Below are 16,866 nucleotides of genomic sequence, written 5' to 3'. Positions count from 1 at the left end.
GTTAATTAAAGCTTCAAGTTTTTCAGGCCCTGGAGATGTCAACCTAAACCTAAATAAGATCAGGCCCGGTTATACCTGAATAGGGCAGAATCAGCAAGAATCCCTAAACTGTAGGCTAGATCAGTGTTTCTCAACTTTGGCAACTTGAAGATGTCCGGACTTCAACTCTCAGAATTCCCCAGCCAGCATTCACTGGCTGGGGAATTCTGGGAGTTGAAGTCCGGACATCTTCAAGTTGCCAAGGTTGAGAAACACTGGGCTAGATATTCTAGAAGGAGCAGGAAGAAACCACTGCCGGCATTATTGCAAAGCTACTTAGCAATAGCAATAGCAGTTAGACTTATATACCGCTTCATAGGGCTTTCAGCCCTCTCTAAGCGGTTTACAGAGTCAGCATATCGCCCCCCCACAACAATCCGGGTCCTCATTTCACCCACCTCGGAAGGATGGAAGGCTGAGTCAACCTTGAGCCGGTGAGATTTGAACCGCTGAACTGCAGATAGCAGTCAGCTGAAGTGGTCTGCAGTACTGCACTCTAACCACTGCGCCACCTCTAACCAGTTACTGCCGGAGAAAGATTTCTTACGGCAACAGTGAAGCCATCTGAAAATGGACATAAGAGACCACTTGAATGTCAATTCTACGGTTGAGGAAATCAAATGTAGCCTTTCCTCCTCCCCTTTTGCATTTTGGAAAATCCAGAGGATGTGGGAAGCACTTCCCTTTTAAGAGGACCCAGACTGGGGGGGGGCGATATGCTGACTCTGTAAACCGCTTAGAGAGGGCTGAAAGCCCTATGAAGTGGTATATAAGTCTAACTGCTATTGCTATTGCTAAGATCCCTCCTGAAATAGTCTTAAGCCTATAGTCCTTTGGAATGCAGTCCACAAAATGCTATCCAAAACCTGGTGATCCTTCCAAACAACCCAAGTTAGACACCCTGCTCTGTTCTGAGCCTGAAATCTAGTCTAACGTTCTGTAGAACGTGGGATTGTCTGGATCCATCCGGCTTGGTTTGACTGTTTCTTGCTTGTGGTGACAATTTCCTTTTGTGTCCAATGTGCTTTGCAATTTTTAACAGGCAAATTGCCCTCCCTATGCCGGTCATGACAAAAATTAGAAAACTCAGCAATTCTGTGTGACTACGTACAGAGGTCTAATAATTGGGAATGCAAGTTCATATCAGTATACTCTCCTAAGAAGTGGTATCAATGATTGTGGGGGGAAAAAGAGGAGATTTTATTTTGTATTTACAAAACCTATGGCTGTTATTCTTTTTATTGCTTCTTAGCAGTGGGGATGCCCAGGAAAGTAGCTTCAGGGCAGAGATGATCTACATCACGCCAGTAGGGAAGCAATCGAGGAAGGCTTGACAATTTTTTTTCTAGGAGTGTCCAAAGCTGGTTTGCTAGAAAAGTATTTCCTTTTTCTGATAAATGGAGTCCATCTGACAGGTAACAGCCGAAGTCCTAAAGCAGAGATTTCACAAAAGATAAAATGTTGTAAATTGTTCAGATGACTTTACAGAAAGAAACTTAAGCCAAAAATACAGGCAGTCCTCAACCCACGACCACAATTGAAGCCAACATTTCCGTTCCTAAGTGAGACATTTGTGAAATGAGTTTTGCCCCATTTTACCACCTTTCCCGCCAGAGTTTTTTACGTAAATCACTGCAGTTGTTGTTAATAACACAGTTGTTAAGTAAGCCTGGTTTCCCCATTGACCTGGCTTGTCAGAAGGTCACAGGAGGTGATCCCGTGACCCCGGGACACTGCAACTGTCATAAATGTGAGTTGCCAAGCATTTGATTTTTGATCGCGTGACCATGGGAATGCTGCAATGGTCATAAGGGTGAAAAACGGTCGTAAGCAGAGGTGGAAATGGGCCTGCCCACCTACCTCAGCTCTATGCTGTCCTTTTTATGCATGTTTTTTGAGGCCGGCTACATGCGCAGAAGGCACGGGCACAAGCAAAGTGCATGCCCCTAAGGCTAAGTGCATGAGTGGAAGAGGCGCATGTGCCTGCAAAACGTGTGCATGGCAAACCAGTGGTAACAAAATGTGAAATCCACTGCTGATCGTTAAGTCACTCTTTTCCTGCAGTTGTAATTTTGAATAGTCACTGAATGAATTATTGTAAGCTGAGGACCGTGACCCGTCAAAACCGCGCTCGACTAAACCGCGCCCGACTAAACCGCGTCGCTGACGTCATCAACAGGGCGACAACAGCCAGCGCAGAGAAAGAAGGGCGCTTTAACTAGCGCTTTGAAAGCAAGCCGATTCAACTTAAGGTAAGGGTTAGGTTTAGGGTTAGGTTTAGGGTTAGGTTAAGGGTTAGGGTTAGGTTAAGGGTTAGATTAAGGGTTAGGGTTAGGTTTAGGTTTAGGGTTAGGTTAAGGGTTAGGTTTAGGGTTAGGTTTAGGGTTAAGGGTTAGGTTTAGGGTTAGGTTTAGGGTTAGGTTAAGGGTTAGGGTTAGGTTAAGGGTTAGATTAAGGGTTAGGTTTAGGTTTAGGTTAAGGGTTAGGTTTAGGGTTAGGTTTAGGGTTAAGGGTTAGATTTAGGGTTAGGTTTAGGATTAGGTTTAGGGGGGTTAGGTTTAGGGATTAATTTTAGGTTTAGGGTTTACAGCGTGCTTCTGTCTCCGCGCTGTTGTCGTCCTGTTGATGACGTCAGCGACGCGGTTTAGTCGGGCGTGGTTTAGTCGGGCGTGGTTTAGTCGGGCGCGGTTTTGTCGGTGAACCCTGAGGACTACCTGTGTTAATCATTGTTCAACTAATTTGCCAGTCTGCAAAATAGAACATGATGAGCTTCTAAGGGAGACTGTGCACCCAGTAAGGAAATTAGCTTCCCTTTTCTGCGTACACTGTGCAATGACAATCTCAAGAAATCACACCTGGTCTCCTTTTTGCATAAGTGTCCACAGGTCGATGACATCAGCGCCACATTCTTCAGCTACTTTCGCACAAGCCTTCGCGTATTCCCCAGTGACAGAATTTAGCCGATTTAATTTTTCACCTGTTGGAGAATGAGGGGGAGAGGAAATATATCAAACTTAAAAGCTGAGTTCAGGTTTTGCTTTTTGAGTAGCAACACGGATCAGAAATGGATCCAGGTGATGCAACTCACCACCCTTAGGCTTTAACGGCATACAGGTAGTCCTCCAGTCCCCCAACTGGAATGAGCAACTTGGTTGTCAAGCTAAGCGGTTGCTAAGTGGAACTACGAAGGCGCTTCAGCATTCCTTTGCTTTATAGATTTGGACGGTCATAAATGCGCGGGGATTGGGTCACAAATCACGGTCACAACTGAAAACAATTGCTAAGCAAGACAATCGCTAATCCAGGGGGATACCTGTAACTAAGATAGAGGGTGAAGGTGGACAAATAACAAATATAATTATATTATATAATTACAAATAACAATATAATTTCTTCATGGAGGAACTCATATGTCTCTGGCTCCCGTCCCATCCAGATGTTGACATGGGCAATGTTTGGAATTTAAAGCTTGGTTTAATTTAGATCCAGAGTTAATTTTTGCTATTCTCATTACTTCCAATCTATTGATCTGTTGGAACGAAAGCATGTAAAAATCAGAATTGTTCTTGGATATCCTTCCAAAACCCTAATAAAATGGAAATAAAATTAAGCGTTAGGAGAAATGTCACAGAAGATTGAAGGTGAAAATGGGATGGTTCCAACTAGCGGCCACAAATGCATCCTTCCAGGAGAGGTAGCTGGATAATGAATTGGAAAACTGTGATTGGGCCAGCCTAGACCCACCTCCATCCTACTGCGATCATGTGACTTAGTGCAGCGTGTACTCAGCCCGCCCTCTGCTTCCCAGTGCACACATACACAAAGAGATGTAACATGAGCACTGAGCTGAAGTATACTTATACAGAAGAAACTCATTACTTTATTACAGAGGAGGAAACAAACATGGCCTCTGGCCATTGCTGCTAAAGAGGCTGAAATGGATTCTGAAATCCAGGCTCTGCGCATTCTTCCTTGCTCGCTTGCTGTATTTTGAATTTTTGCATATGAATTCATAACGGAAGGGGGGGTTGAATGTGCCATATATGAATGAAAAACCAAGTTATGTAACAGTTCTCCAATACCAGGAGTCCTGCCTTAACTGGATTCTGTGGTGACATTACAATCCAAGAACATCCAGACATTTTGCTAACCAAATTAAATCTGGTACCCATTTTTCTTTTTCCTAGTAAGAGCTATCAGAACAGACAAGACTCAATATAAATATATGTATAGCGTAGAACCACTGTTGAGTACAGAGAATCCCTTTGCTGATCACAATTTCACATCCAGTAAAGCTTAGAAGCTAAATTTTGCCCTCATAGCTTCGCTGCAGATGATTTTGAGCTACTACGTTGTTTTCGTTTGTTTTTTTAAGCTATTTTCATACAGTTGTATACTCTGGTTCCAATTTTAAGATGGAAATAAATAAAACATAACAACAGTCATTTTATTTTGCAAAAAATAAAAAAAAAGAGGCGAATAGGACAAATTTGGCAGAACTAATGGAAAAAGGCTAGGCCGAACGTTCCATTCCTGGTATAACTTAACTAGGTAGAACATGGAATAAATTGTGCAAGGAAAGTTTGCCAATTCTATTCAAATAGAAATTTAAAAAAAATCCTCACCTTTAGCCACACACTCTTTTTCCCAACTAGCTTCATGGAGGGGTGGTGGGGTCACTAATATAATGTCCTGTTTGGATATGTCCACCGAGTTGAGGTAGCTTATCATACTTTTCAAATTGTCAGCATATTCCTCCAGTGGAACGTGCTGCCTCGGGTTCTCATCTGTGTAACAAGATAACAGGAGTTAACTTTCTAGTAGTAGTTGTGCTCTGCTCAGGTTTTGTTTCTTACACAGCCCTTCTCAAGATGGGAAAAAGGGAGCACAGTTGAGAAAAATTGGGATTGGGGGGTGGTGGGGGAAGCAAAAAGCTCCCTTCCTAAATACATTTTCACAAAGCAAAGAAAGTGCTACAAAATCAATGAGGCACGATGAACACTGAGAAAGACAATGGTTTCGCTGTTTCCTTGAAAGACGCTGGCCCCTCCCAGCATGGACATTTTGAAGGAAAATGCAGTCAGCTGCGGGCCCAGCCATTCAGTCCTGGATACCAAGAATGGGTTCACCGGCAAATGCGCGTCGACAAAAGCGCGTCATCAGCAAACAACACGAAAACGTGAAAACAACATTAACAACCCTAACCCTAACCCTAATCTAAAAACCCTAATCGTGCTTTTGTGGGTGCGGTTTTGTCGGCACTCTTTAGTGGGGGCGCATTTGTCGGGTCACCCCAAGAATGCTGATTCAGCAGCCTGGGAAGCAATGAAACGGCATCTCAGTAACACACATTCTAAAAGCCTTTGTTGAAATTCAAGCAAGCCATTGTATCAGAGGTGGTATTCAGCAGATTCTGACCAGTGCTGGAGAACCGGTAGCGGAAATTTTGAGTAGTTTGGAGAAACGGTAAATACCACCTCTGACCGGCCCCGCCCCCATCTACTCTCTGCCTCCCGAGTCCCAGCTGATGGGGAGGGAATGAGGATTTTGCAGTAACCTTCCCCTGGAGTGGGGAGGGAATGGAAATTTTACAGTATCCTTCCCCTGCCATGCTCACTAAGCCATGCCACACCCACCAAGCCACGCCTACCGAACAGGTAGTAAGTATTTTGAATCCCACCACTGCATAGTATCCCATTACCTCAACAGTTTGACGCACCCTTTGCCACAACCCATGAAAGGGATTGGCATGTCTGTTGATTAAACGTATCTGGATCAGTGTGTGACGGCTTTAAAATAGTTGAAGTAACATGCTTTTCAAACCCAGCCTAACAAAATATCAAATCAGAAGAGTAGGATGAAGAATCAAAATGTTCTATACCTTTCAAAGCGCTGTCATTTGCCCCGAAGAAGACAGTTACCGCCAGGATGTTTTCAGCATTATGGTCTTTGTTGATTAATCTTGGAAGAACAATTTTAGCCCACCTAGTATTGTAGCCAGAGAGTCCACGATTCAAGACGTCACATTTTCTAAAGAGTACACATATAAAATAAAATGTGTTTCTATGTGTCTCATTATGTAGTAAATCTACATCTTGAAATGGTAAAGATTGGTCAGAGGATTATTCAGTAGTGTATTCCATATGAGTTATTCAGAGTTTTAGTCCCAAAGAATTCACTGATACATACTACCAGTCAAATTGGTTCAGTACTTAGCAGGAATCTGACTTCCTCTCCTCTCCATAATGTACTATACTCCATGTTGAAAAGAAGCTTTTTGTATCTTTCATTATTTCTACCCAGACTTCTTACACGTTTTCTTATTGTCAAATCTTATTTAGCATGCAGAACAATCATTATCTTTATGTTTTTAATCAATTTCCAGGCATTACTCAGCATTAGAGAGTCGAAGAGCCTGAACTGCTGCAGCGGTAAAGTAGAGCTTTTAGAAATTGTTTAAAAATTGGTGGGAGAACACCCAACTGTAGACTATAAGGGAGACCACCTGGAGGAAGATATGCAGGAATTGTTGGGGAGGCAAAAGGGGAGGGAACACTGTTTAAGTCCAAAGGAATGAGATCCCATTCAGAAGTGGCTTAGGCAGACCACCTCTGTAGTGAGATTCACCGCAATCTCAATAAAAAGTGTGTTTTGCCCTGCCACGCAGTTGATTTCATGGTGAGGCTGGCAACTCATCGACAACGAAGCGTGGGTGGGATGCCAAAGGAGCCATCAAACACGGTTAGATTAATAACAGCAAAAAAGAAAAAGGAAGGAGTATGCCATTTGCATTAAGAGAAATATTAATTTCACTGGTTCCACGGTGATCTCTTATAATTTCCTATGTGCCAGATGAGAACGTCATCAAGAACGCAGCCTGGAGAGAAGTATAATTTGAACATTCTGGTGGTGGGTTTCCTCTCAATGTGACAAAACAACCGCCAAGATGGGAGGGTAAGACTAATAAATGCAATGCTAGTATTTCTTACCTAGCTAATCTATTAGCAAGTGATGCGCCCCATCCCTTATCTTGGAAGGAAAACTAGAAGAAAGACAATTAACAATTTATGTAAATGCAGAGACCCCAATAAATGTACTAATTCTTACAGTCATGCCTAGCGCCTCCAACATTATTATTTTAAGCATCATTACACAGTGACTCACTGCAATCAAGGGTTCCACCACAAAATTGCGCTCGACTAAACCGCGTCCGACTAAACCGCGTAGCTGACGTCATCAACAGGGCGACAACAGCGCGGAGACAGAAGCACGCTGTAAACCCTAAACCTAAAATTAACCCCTAAACCTAACCCCCCTAAACCTAACCCTAAACCTAACCCTTAACCTAAACCTATCCCTTAACCTAATCCTATCCCTTAACCTAACCCTAAACCTAACCCTAACCCTTAACCTAACCCTAACCCTAACCCTAAAGCTAACCCTAAACCTAACCCTTACCTTAAGTTGAATCGGCTTGCTTTCAAAGCGCTATTTAAAGCGCCCTTCTTTCTCCGCGCTGGCTGTTGTCGCCCTGTTGATGACATCAGCGACGCGGTTTAATCGGGCGCGGCTTAGTCGAGCGCGGTTTTGACGGGTCATGGCAATCAAGTACAAGTACCAAATTTATACTGCAACGTGCTCTACATGGGGCTGCCCTTGAGGAGCATCCGGCGACTTCAGCTAGTGCAGAACGCAGCCGCGCGAGTGATCGCGGGTGCACCCCGATTCACCCGCATTACACCTATCCTCCGCGAGCTGCGCTGGCTACCTGTCGATCTCCGGATGCGCTTCAAGGTGCTATTGATCACCCATAAAGCCCTACATGGCAGTGGATCTGGATACTTGAGAGACCGCCTTCTGCCAATTACCTCCCTACGACCTATAAGATCTCATAGGTTAGGCCTCCTCCGCATTCCATCGGCCAGCCAATGTCGGCTGGCAACCACAAGGAGGAGGGCCTTCTCAGCAGCGGCCCCGACCCTTTGGAACGAGCTCCCCGTAGAGATTCGTACCCTCTCCACCGTCCAGGCCTTCCGCACAGCCTTGAAGAACTGGCTCACCCGTCAGGCCTGGGGATAAGGACCATTACCCCGCCCGAATGTTGTATGCATGTTGCTTATTATTTTATTATGTGTTGTCGTCTTAGTGCTGTATTCCCCCCTCCCTGGTTTTCTGTGAGCCGCCCTGAGTCCCCTCAGGGAAAAGGGCGGCCTACAAATAAAATCAATTCAATTCAATTCAATTCAATTTAGGGCTACCAGTAGATGGCAGTAAAGAAGCACAGAAAACTCTGGTGTCAGGTTTTGACAGCCCCATACCTGGTTAACACCTGAGTAATTTCTCCATCAGTAAAAGCCAATGCACACCAGACATCTTTATGAATGATTTACTTTGAAGAGTGACAAAATACCTGCAAGGCAGAATAGGGCATACACTGATAATACTTTGAAACAAAACAGAAAAACCACCATCCACCAGCCTTCATGTATTGCCAGGGTTCCCAGTCCAGAATCGAAGACTACAAAACCCCATGTCTATTCAGAGAACTGCTTCCTCTGCTCACAGGAACACTGGAAGCCATCACCATCCTCCTCCATGTGAGCAGGGCTAAGTACACATGTAAGAAATGCTGTGGTGGAGATGTGGGATTCGGCCCTTGGGTCAATCTCTTCAACTTTACCTTGAAGTGGAGGTTATTTGAAACACTGTTGGGGGTGCATGTACGTAATAATGTAGTCTTGTACTGTGCAAGTAATCCTGTACTTATAGTCATTCAAGGGCAGTTTAAAATTACAACAATCTTGGAAAAAGTGGTTTGCAAGTGTCCTCATACTTATGGCCATTGCATCACCCCTACAGTCATATGATTGTAGTTTGTAGTTCCCAGCCTGTTTCCTACTGTTGAAAGAAATGTCCTTCTGGGTTCAGCTCCAAGTGGGGGGAAAAAGACACTGGAGACATGGAGGCTGCTTGGAAAGATGGTTTTAATGGTGGACAGGGCCACATGGCTTGAGCCCTGAACAGAAAAGGGGATCACACGCTTCAGTGTTGGTGGAGAAGAAGAGAAGGGCCGAGGGAGGGGCTTGCTAGGCTTTTTATACCCTGTTCAGTCCCACCTCTCTGTTTCCTGTTCCTGTGTAAGAAATGTATTCTGATTGGTTGTCAGACTCCCATGGTGCCATGCAGGGGGCTACTCTCTAGGCTGTTTTGAATCCATAGATGAGTTCTCAGATGCCATGTGGAGAGTTGAGTAATATCCCTTCCCCCTACAGCTGCAGTGGAGAAGTCTTTATTATGTAAAGTGGGCTAGCCTGGCCTTCTCAATGGCCTATTGACAAAGTGGGGATGGGCAGGAAGCTACAGGCAACTGTTCTGTCTTTTAAAACACGTTTCTTTCTTTTCACATCCAGAGAAATATTCTGCCTTTTCAATATTTCCTAGGATATTTCATTTTTCTGGGAGAGGGCTGGATGATAACTTCCCACACTACAAAGAGCAGCAATTGGGAAGCTAGATCGGTTTAAGGACCGTATATTTTAGTTGACAACTGCCACAATTTGCTTAACAACTGTGCTAAAAATGGCTGTATAATCACATCCAGTTACACGATGACTCACTTTATGACCACACTGACTTATGATGAAATTCTGATCCCAGTTGTGGTTGTAATCAAGGACTATCTGTATAAAACAGATAGTCTATTGCAGTGTTTCTCAACCTTGGTCACTTGAAGTCCAGACATCTTCAAGTGGCCAAGGTTGAGAAACACTGGTCTATTGTATCCGATCAAGAATTGGTTGGGAAACTTTCAGTACCAGGTGTTTTTATTGAGACCACTGGAAATAGTGTGTAGCCAAAATAAAGAGGTTAAAAATATCAATCTATATTAAGTCCCAAAGGTGCTTTTTCAAGAGGCAACTGGGCTTTGTTTTCTTTGAAGATGTTTCACTTCTCAGAGCTGAAGAAGCTTCTTGAATAAGAAGTGAAACATCTCCCCCCCCCCCCAAAAAAAACCCCATACAAGGAAGTTCAGTTAGTTGCCTCTTGAAAAAGCACATTTGACCTGGATGACAAGAAACCTCCATAGGGCATATTAAGGTTTTCTGCAATCTGACTACCTACAAATATTCTGACTGAATGAAAAAGCAATGTGTAAATGATGTCATTTATGTATGGATATATCAAATGCGCTATTCTCACAGACTATTATGAAATAAGGGTGGATTAGGCCCTTAGATCATTATGGGCAACTTCTGTTTAAGGACAAAACAGACATGGGCTCTAAGTCCCAGCTTGAATCCTGAAGGAAAGAGAGATTCCTTCACCTGTTCCCACATTCTAAGGACTATTTTAAGATGGATTAAGAAATAATAATAATAATCCAGTCTTGACATTTCAGATTAAGCATGAAAATCTTGAGAGCCAGGCCAGATCAGAGGTCATTTTTGACTTTCCCAACTATTTCAGCAAAATTACTGACACTCCTGGCTATATTTTCAATTTCAGCCACTGTATTTTCAATGCAATCAATTCCGGTTGATGATTGGGGCTTGGTACAGAGGGGAAGCCCATTTCCAAACTTCTCCTATCTCCTTATATTTTAAGTCAGATGCAATCATCTCCTCTTTCTCGCTATTTTTAGCTTGGCTCCAAGCCAGGAAACCAGCTGTGACTGCATTAGACTAGCAACTCCAAGTGGCAGCCGTGTTCCAACTCAAAAGCTACTCCTTAAAAGCTGGGCAGAATCCATGTTAAGCAAAGTCTTCCCCCAACCCCCAAGCCTCTTTGGACAGCTCAAAAGAAAACTCCACCTGGTGAATTTCTACCTAAGAAAGGAGGGGGGGGGGAAACATTAAGTAGAATTTTTTTTCTAAGAGAAAGCTTCTTGGGTAGAAAAATAGAATTCTTCATTGGCCAAGTACGATTGGACACACAAGGCATTTTTCTTTGGTGCATATGTTTTCGATGTACATAGAGAAAAATAAAATAGAATACATTCATCAAGAATCATTAAGATACAACAGGGTAATAGTCATAGGTTACTAATAAGCAATCAAATGATACTAGGAAACAAATGGAACAATATAAATTGTAAAGATACAAGCAACATGGTTATAGTCCTAAGTGGAAAGAGATAGATAGGCACTAGGAAGAGAAGAATAATAGTAATATGGTCTTAGTAGATAATTTGACAGTGTTCTGGGGATTGGTTGTTTAGCATAGTAATGGCACTGGGGGGGGGCTGTCCTTGTGTATAGGATAGGAATAGACTAGACTAGTCTTATTTATTGGCCAAGTGTGATTGGACACGCTCTCAGTGTCCATAAAAAGACAAGATACTAATTTACTAATTTACTATATGCTAAACATAATACTTTTTGCAATGCAAATAAACCAGGTAGATGGTTAGCATATATGACGAGGAAAGAACAAAGATCTCGTATTATAAAAAAAAAAATAGAATATGAAGGTAAAGAAGTTTATCAACAGGATACGATTAACAAGGCTTTTTTAGAATTTTATACAAGACTGTACACTGGCGATAAAATAGGTTTAGACATAGATAGATACTTGGACAAAGAGAAAATCCCTATAGTTACAGATGAGCAAAGGGAGAGATTAAACCAAGCAATAACTTCGGACGAACGTTACAACTTATCTAAAGTTAGCTTTACAAAAGGGGAGTTAAAGTACAAATGAGGGACGATGCTAAAGTTAGGTAGTTTATTTTAGTGTATGGTTGCTAAATGTTTATACCCTGTATTTGCTCTGGGAGGTTGGGGGGGGGGGCAGGGGATGTGGGATTGGGGGGAGGGAAGGGGAAAGGTATATAATTGTAAAACTCATTAAAAAGTTTAATTTAAAAAAAAAGACAAGATACATTGGTCAAGAATCATAAGGTGTAACACTTAATGATAGTCATAGGGTACAAATAAGCAATCAGGAAACCATCAATGTCAATATAAATCGTAAGGATACAAGCAACAAAGTTGTTCTGGTGTGCAGTGCCCTATAGCAAGGGGTCTCCAACCTTGGCCATTGGAAGACTCGTGGACTTCAACTCCCAGAATTCCTCAGCCAGCAAAGCTGTTCTGGTGTGCAGTGCCCTATAGCAAGGGGTCTCCAACCTTGGCCATTGGAAGACGTGGACTTCAACTCCCAGAATTCCTCAGCCAGCAAAGCTGGCTGAGGAATTCTGGGAGTTGAAGTCCACGAGTCTTCCAATGGCTAGGGTTGGAGACCCCGGCCCTATAGCCCCCAAGACGCTTGCGCTGGCTGAGGAATTCTGGGAATTGAAGTCCACTAGTCTTCCAATGGCTACGGTTGGAGACCTCGGCCCTATAGCCCCCAAGAGGCTTCGGGGGGGGGGGAATGGAAGCAATTAACTAAGAGGAAAAAAGGAGAAGAAGTAGAATAAAAAGCAAGACGTGTGACCCTCCATCGGAGGCGGCGGGGGGGAGGGAGTAGGGCCGCAGGGCCTTTTGCGTCTATTTCGGGGCCTTGTCCCGCTCACCACCACCACCACCCTAAGGTACCTCCGTAATGGAGTCCCCGAAAAGCACGATCCGAGGCAGCAGGAGGAGCCCCCGGGCAGCTGCTGCCGCCGCCGCCGCCGCTTCCGATGAAGCCATGCGTTCGGGGTTTTTTTTTTTTTTTTGCACAAGCGGCTGCAGCTCCAACCGTGTGCGCGCTGCGCTGAGGCGGAGAGTGATGGAAAGGCCTCAAAAGGAGACTCGGGTCTCCGAAGGCCGATCGGAGAGGCCCGATCTCTTTTTCAGGGATTCCGTTTTGCACAATTAGTCAGGCCTTCGCAGCCTCGCCCTTCGCAGACTTGGGAGTCCCCGACAGATCAGCGACAATTTCGGTCCTCCTTCAGCCCTTTCGTTCTTTTCTGCGTCCCCGCTCCCCCCCCCAGCGAACTGCCTGATTCAGAGAATTAAAAAGCTCCTTTCGCCAAGGAGACACAAAAGGCCGGTGGGGGAAAAACAATCACAAATTTCACATTTTTCCCCTCAAATTTCACTGTTTTTCAATTTTTTCCCCTCAAATTTCACTGTTTTTCAATTTCCCCCCCTCAAATTTCACTGTGTTTCAAATCCCCCCCACAAATTTCACTATTTTTCAAAATTTTTCCACAAATTTCACTATTTTTCAATTTTTTCCCCACAAATTTCATAATTTTTCAATTCCCCCCCCACAAATTTCACTATTTTTCCATTTTTTTACCACAAATTTCATAATTTTTAAATCCCCCCCCACAAATTTCCAATTTTTTCCACAAATTTCACAATTTTTCAATTCCCCCCCCACAAATTTCACTATTTTTCAATTTCCCCCCCCACAAATTTCATAATTTTTCAATCCCCCCCCCCCAAATTTCACTATTTTTCCAATTTTTTCCTCCACAAATTTCATAATTTTTCCAATTTTCACACACACCCACACAAAAAAAAAATCACAACGTTTTGCCAACTATAGAGCAGAGCTTTCCAATCTTGGGCCATTTTAAGCCTGCTGGACTTCCAACTCCCACAACTCCTGATTGTGAGGCGAGAGTTCTACCTCTAGGCCAGGGCTCTCCAACCTTGGTCACTTTTAAGACTTGTGGACTTCAACTCCCAGAATTCCTCAGCCAGCTTTGCTGGCTGAGGAATTCTGGGAGTTGAAGTCCACAAGTCTTAAAGTTGCCAAGCAAAGCTGGCTGAGGGATTCTGGGAGTTGAAGTCCTCCAGGCTTAAAGCGGCCCAAGATTGGAGAGCCCTTGCATGAAAGGCATCAAAAGGGAGAGAAGCAGCCCAATCGTTGCGCCTAATATTAAGACTCAATTTTACGTGGAAGGAGGTCTGTGGAGAGTCTTAGCCATAGTTGTCTCGAAAGTACTTTTTTGGCTCCTTCCAAAGGCAGCCGGGCTTCTGTTTCTCACCCAAGAAGCTTCATCAGTTGTGGTGGGGGTGTGTGGGGGAGGAAGTGGGGGGAATGGAAGGACAGGTTCTGACACGATGGTGGGAGCCGGGATAGAAGGATTTTGTGTTTGTGATAGTGGCGAATATCTGTTGCTAAATGAGGGTGGAGGTTGGTTCTCCAAGCTTGTGGGTTGGTTTCCGGGCTTTGAAAATCCATCTGGTTGACTTCCAAAGCTGAGGGGAAAAAAGGCCGCTGGAAACAAAATGGAGGCCGATTGGAAGGAAAGTTTTATCGATGAACAGAAGCCACAATGTGCCATTTCTGGGACAGCTGACAAAATGGGAGTTTGAGAGTAGAGTGGGTTTTTTTTTTTAATGCCTTTTTGATTTCTATGGGGGGGGGGTCTTGGGGAGTGGTCTGGTGGCCTAGAGCAGGGGGTCTCCAACCTTGGTCACTTTAAGATGTGTGGACTTCAACTCCCAGAGTTCCTCAGCCAGCATTTTTTTCTATGGTATTTTTCTTATGAGCTCATCCTCATAGAGCCGAGGTGGCACAGTGGTTAAATGCAGTACTGCAGGCCACTTCTGCTGACTGCTATCTGCAGTTCAGCGGTTCAAATCTCACCGGCTCAAGGTTGACTCAGCCTTCCATCCTTCCGAGGTGGGTGAAATGAGGACCCGGATTGTTGGGGGCGATAGGCTGACTCTGTAAACCACTTAGAGAGGGCTGTAAAAGCACTATGAAGCGGTATATAAGTCGAACTGCTATTGCTATTGCTATCCTCTGATTCTACCAAAAGGATCCAAAGGATTTTGTACTTAACATTTCTCACAATATTGGAAAATAGGTAAAACTCTTGTGTAGATTAGATTAGATTAGATCAGTGTTTCTCAACCTTGTCAATTTGAAGATGTCTGGACTTCAACTCCCAGAATTCCTCAGCCAGCATTTTTTTCTATGGTATTTTTCTTATGAACTCATCCTCATAGAGCCGAGGTGGCGCAGTGGTTAAATGCAGTACTGCAGGCCACTTCTGCTGACTGCTATCTGCAGTTCAGTGGTTCAAATCTCACTGGCTCAAGGTTGACTCAGCCTTCCATCCTTCCGAGGTGGGTGAAATGAGGACCCAGACTGTGGGAGCAATATATGCTGACTCTGTAAACCGCTTAGAGAGGGCTGAAAGCCCTATGAAGCGGTATATAAGTCGAACTGCTATTGCTATTGCTATCCTCTGATTCTACCAAAAGGATCCAAAGGATTTTGTACTTAACATTTCTCACAATATTGGAAAATAGGTAAAACTCTGGGAGTAGATTAGATTAGATTTAATGAATTTATAGGCCGCCCAATCCCGAAGGATTCCGGGGCGGCTTACAACAAATACATTTTAAAAAGTAAAAAGTTAAAAAAAACGAGGAGACACAGATTAAAAGAAAACCACATCGTACACCCAGTCTAATCGGGGCTGGACCTCAATCGTGAGGTCAACAGCCCGAGGCCTGCCGGAATAGCCAGGTTTTAATAGCCTTTCGGAAGGCCGTGAGAGTGGGTAGGGTCCGGATCTCCGGGGGTAGTTTGTTCCATAGGGTCAGAGCGGCTACAGAGAAGGCCCTCCCCCGGGTGGTTGCCAGCCGACATTGTCTGGCTGACGGCACCCGGAGAAGGCCCACCCTGTGCGATCTTATCGGTCTTAGGGAGGTGTGTGGCAGAAGACGGTCTCGCAGATATCCGGGTCCTAGGCCATGTATGGCTTTAAAGGTGATAACCAGCACCTTAAATCGCGCTCGGAGACCAATAGGAAGCCAGTGCAGCTCGCGGAGGATAGGTGTATTGTGGGTGTACCTTGGTACACCCAATATCGCTCGCACGGCTGCATTCTGGACTAGTTGTAGTCTCCGAACACTTTTCAGGGGCAGCCCCATGTAGAGCGCATTACAGTAGTCAAGTAGCATTCATTCGGTCAGATGGCTTTGCCTTTCCTTTCTGAGGTCATGCTTCATAGTAGTGCTGAGAGGTAGATGAGCTCACAAAGGAGAGGTAAATAAAGCTTTTTTTTTAGTATTTTTATTTATACATTTTTCTTTAACATATGTAGGTATTTAATAAACAATGTATTGTCTGGGTCTTTTTACATATACATAATAATAGTAATAATAATATTTTTTGCTGGTATACAGTTGTATCCTTCCAACTTCTAATTTCTACTTTTATTATCTAGCCATTGGTAAAACAAATCCCAAGTTAAAAAATACTCTGTATCTCCTTTATCCTTTATCTTTAATGTTAATCTATCCATTTCCGCACAATCTAATATTTTTTTGATTATATTTTCATCTGAAGGAGTTTCCTCATTTTTTCAATGTTGTGCAAATACAATTCTCGCTGCCTATAAAACATGCAGAATTAAATATACATTCCCTTTATTTTATTTTTTTCTGGCAAAATATCTAACAAAAATATTTCTGGCTTTAAATCTATATGTTGCTTTATCATTTTCTCTAGCCATATATGTATTTTCATCCAAACATTTTTGTCTTTGAGCAGGTCCACCACATATGGTAATATGAAGTCAGTATCTGGTTGCATTTCCAACATTTGGCGGACATGTTTTTAAACATCTTTGCTAGCCTTGCCAGTGGCAAATGCCACCTGTAGAACATTTATACAGGGTTTCCTGGTATGTGGTTGCCATTGTCACAATTCCAAAAGTTAAAATTAGATATAATCTGCCTACAAGAAATGCATATTAGAAAACAGCACAATAAATTATTGGAATGTCCAAAAATTGAGAAATTATACTCCTCATTAGCACAAAATAAAGAGGGGCACCTTTATATATTAAGGAAAATAAATTCTAAACAGATATACACAGATGAAGAAGGAAGAATCCTGATGGTGGAGGTAGTGATAAACCAAAGACAG

The 16,866-nt window shown here is 43.4% G+C and overlaps 1 protein-coding gene across 1 annotated transcript; it reads right to left on the bottom strand.

The window, feature by feature from the left end:
- Positions 1–840: 840 nt before the first annotated feature.
- On the bottom strand, positions 841–13,030 carry IAH1 (isoamyl acetate hydrolyzing esterase 1 (putative)). The gene is made up of 6 exons (XM_032214311.1): positions 12,576–13,030; positions 7,029–7,081; positions 5,921–6,069; positions 4,665–4,826; positions 2,895–3,016; positions 841–1,469 (listed from the first exon to the last, which is right to left on the bottom strand). Exons 1-6 carry the CDS (start codon positions 12,669–12,671, stop codon positions 1,278–1,280), a joined length of 774 nt encoding a protein of 257 aa, XP_032070202.1. The 5' UTR covers positions 12,672–13,030; the 3' UTR covers positions 841–1,277.
- Positions 13,031–16,866: the final 3,836 nt, after the last annotated feature.

The sequence above is a fragment of the Thamnophis elegans genome, chromosome 3 (assembly GCF_009769535.1).
Source record: "Thamnophis elegans isolate rThaEle1 chromosome 3, rThaEle1.pri, whole genome shotgun sequence".
Taxonomy (NCBI): domain Eukaryota; kingdom Metazoa; phylum Chordata; class Lepidosauria; order Squamata; family Colubridae; genus Thamnophis; species Thamnophis elegans.
The sequence above is the reverse complement of the archived record's forward strand: the minus strand, read 5'-3'. Positions and strand labels throughout refer to the sequence as shown.

Bases quoted from the DNA above. Each gene is read 5' to 3' on its own strand.
- IAH1 (XM_032214311.1), bottom strand. From the start codon at position 12,671: ATGGCTTCATCGGAAGCGGCGGCGGCGGCGGCAGCAGCTGCCCGGGGG. The intron at 7,082-12,575 runs GTACCTTAGGGT...TCTTTCTTCTAG, and splicing joins TCGGGGACTCCATTACGGAG to TTTTCCTTCCAAGATAAGGG. The intron at 1,470-2,894 runs GTGTGATTTCTT...TCTCTGCTTTAG, and splicing joins TTATGCAAAAAGGAGACCAG to GACTTCGGCTGTTACCTGTC.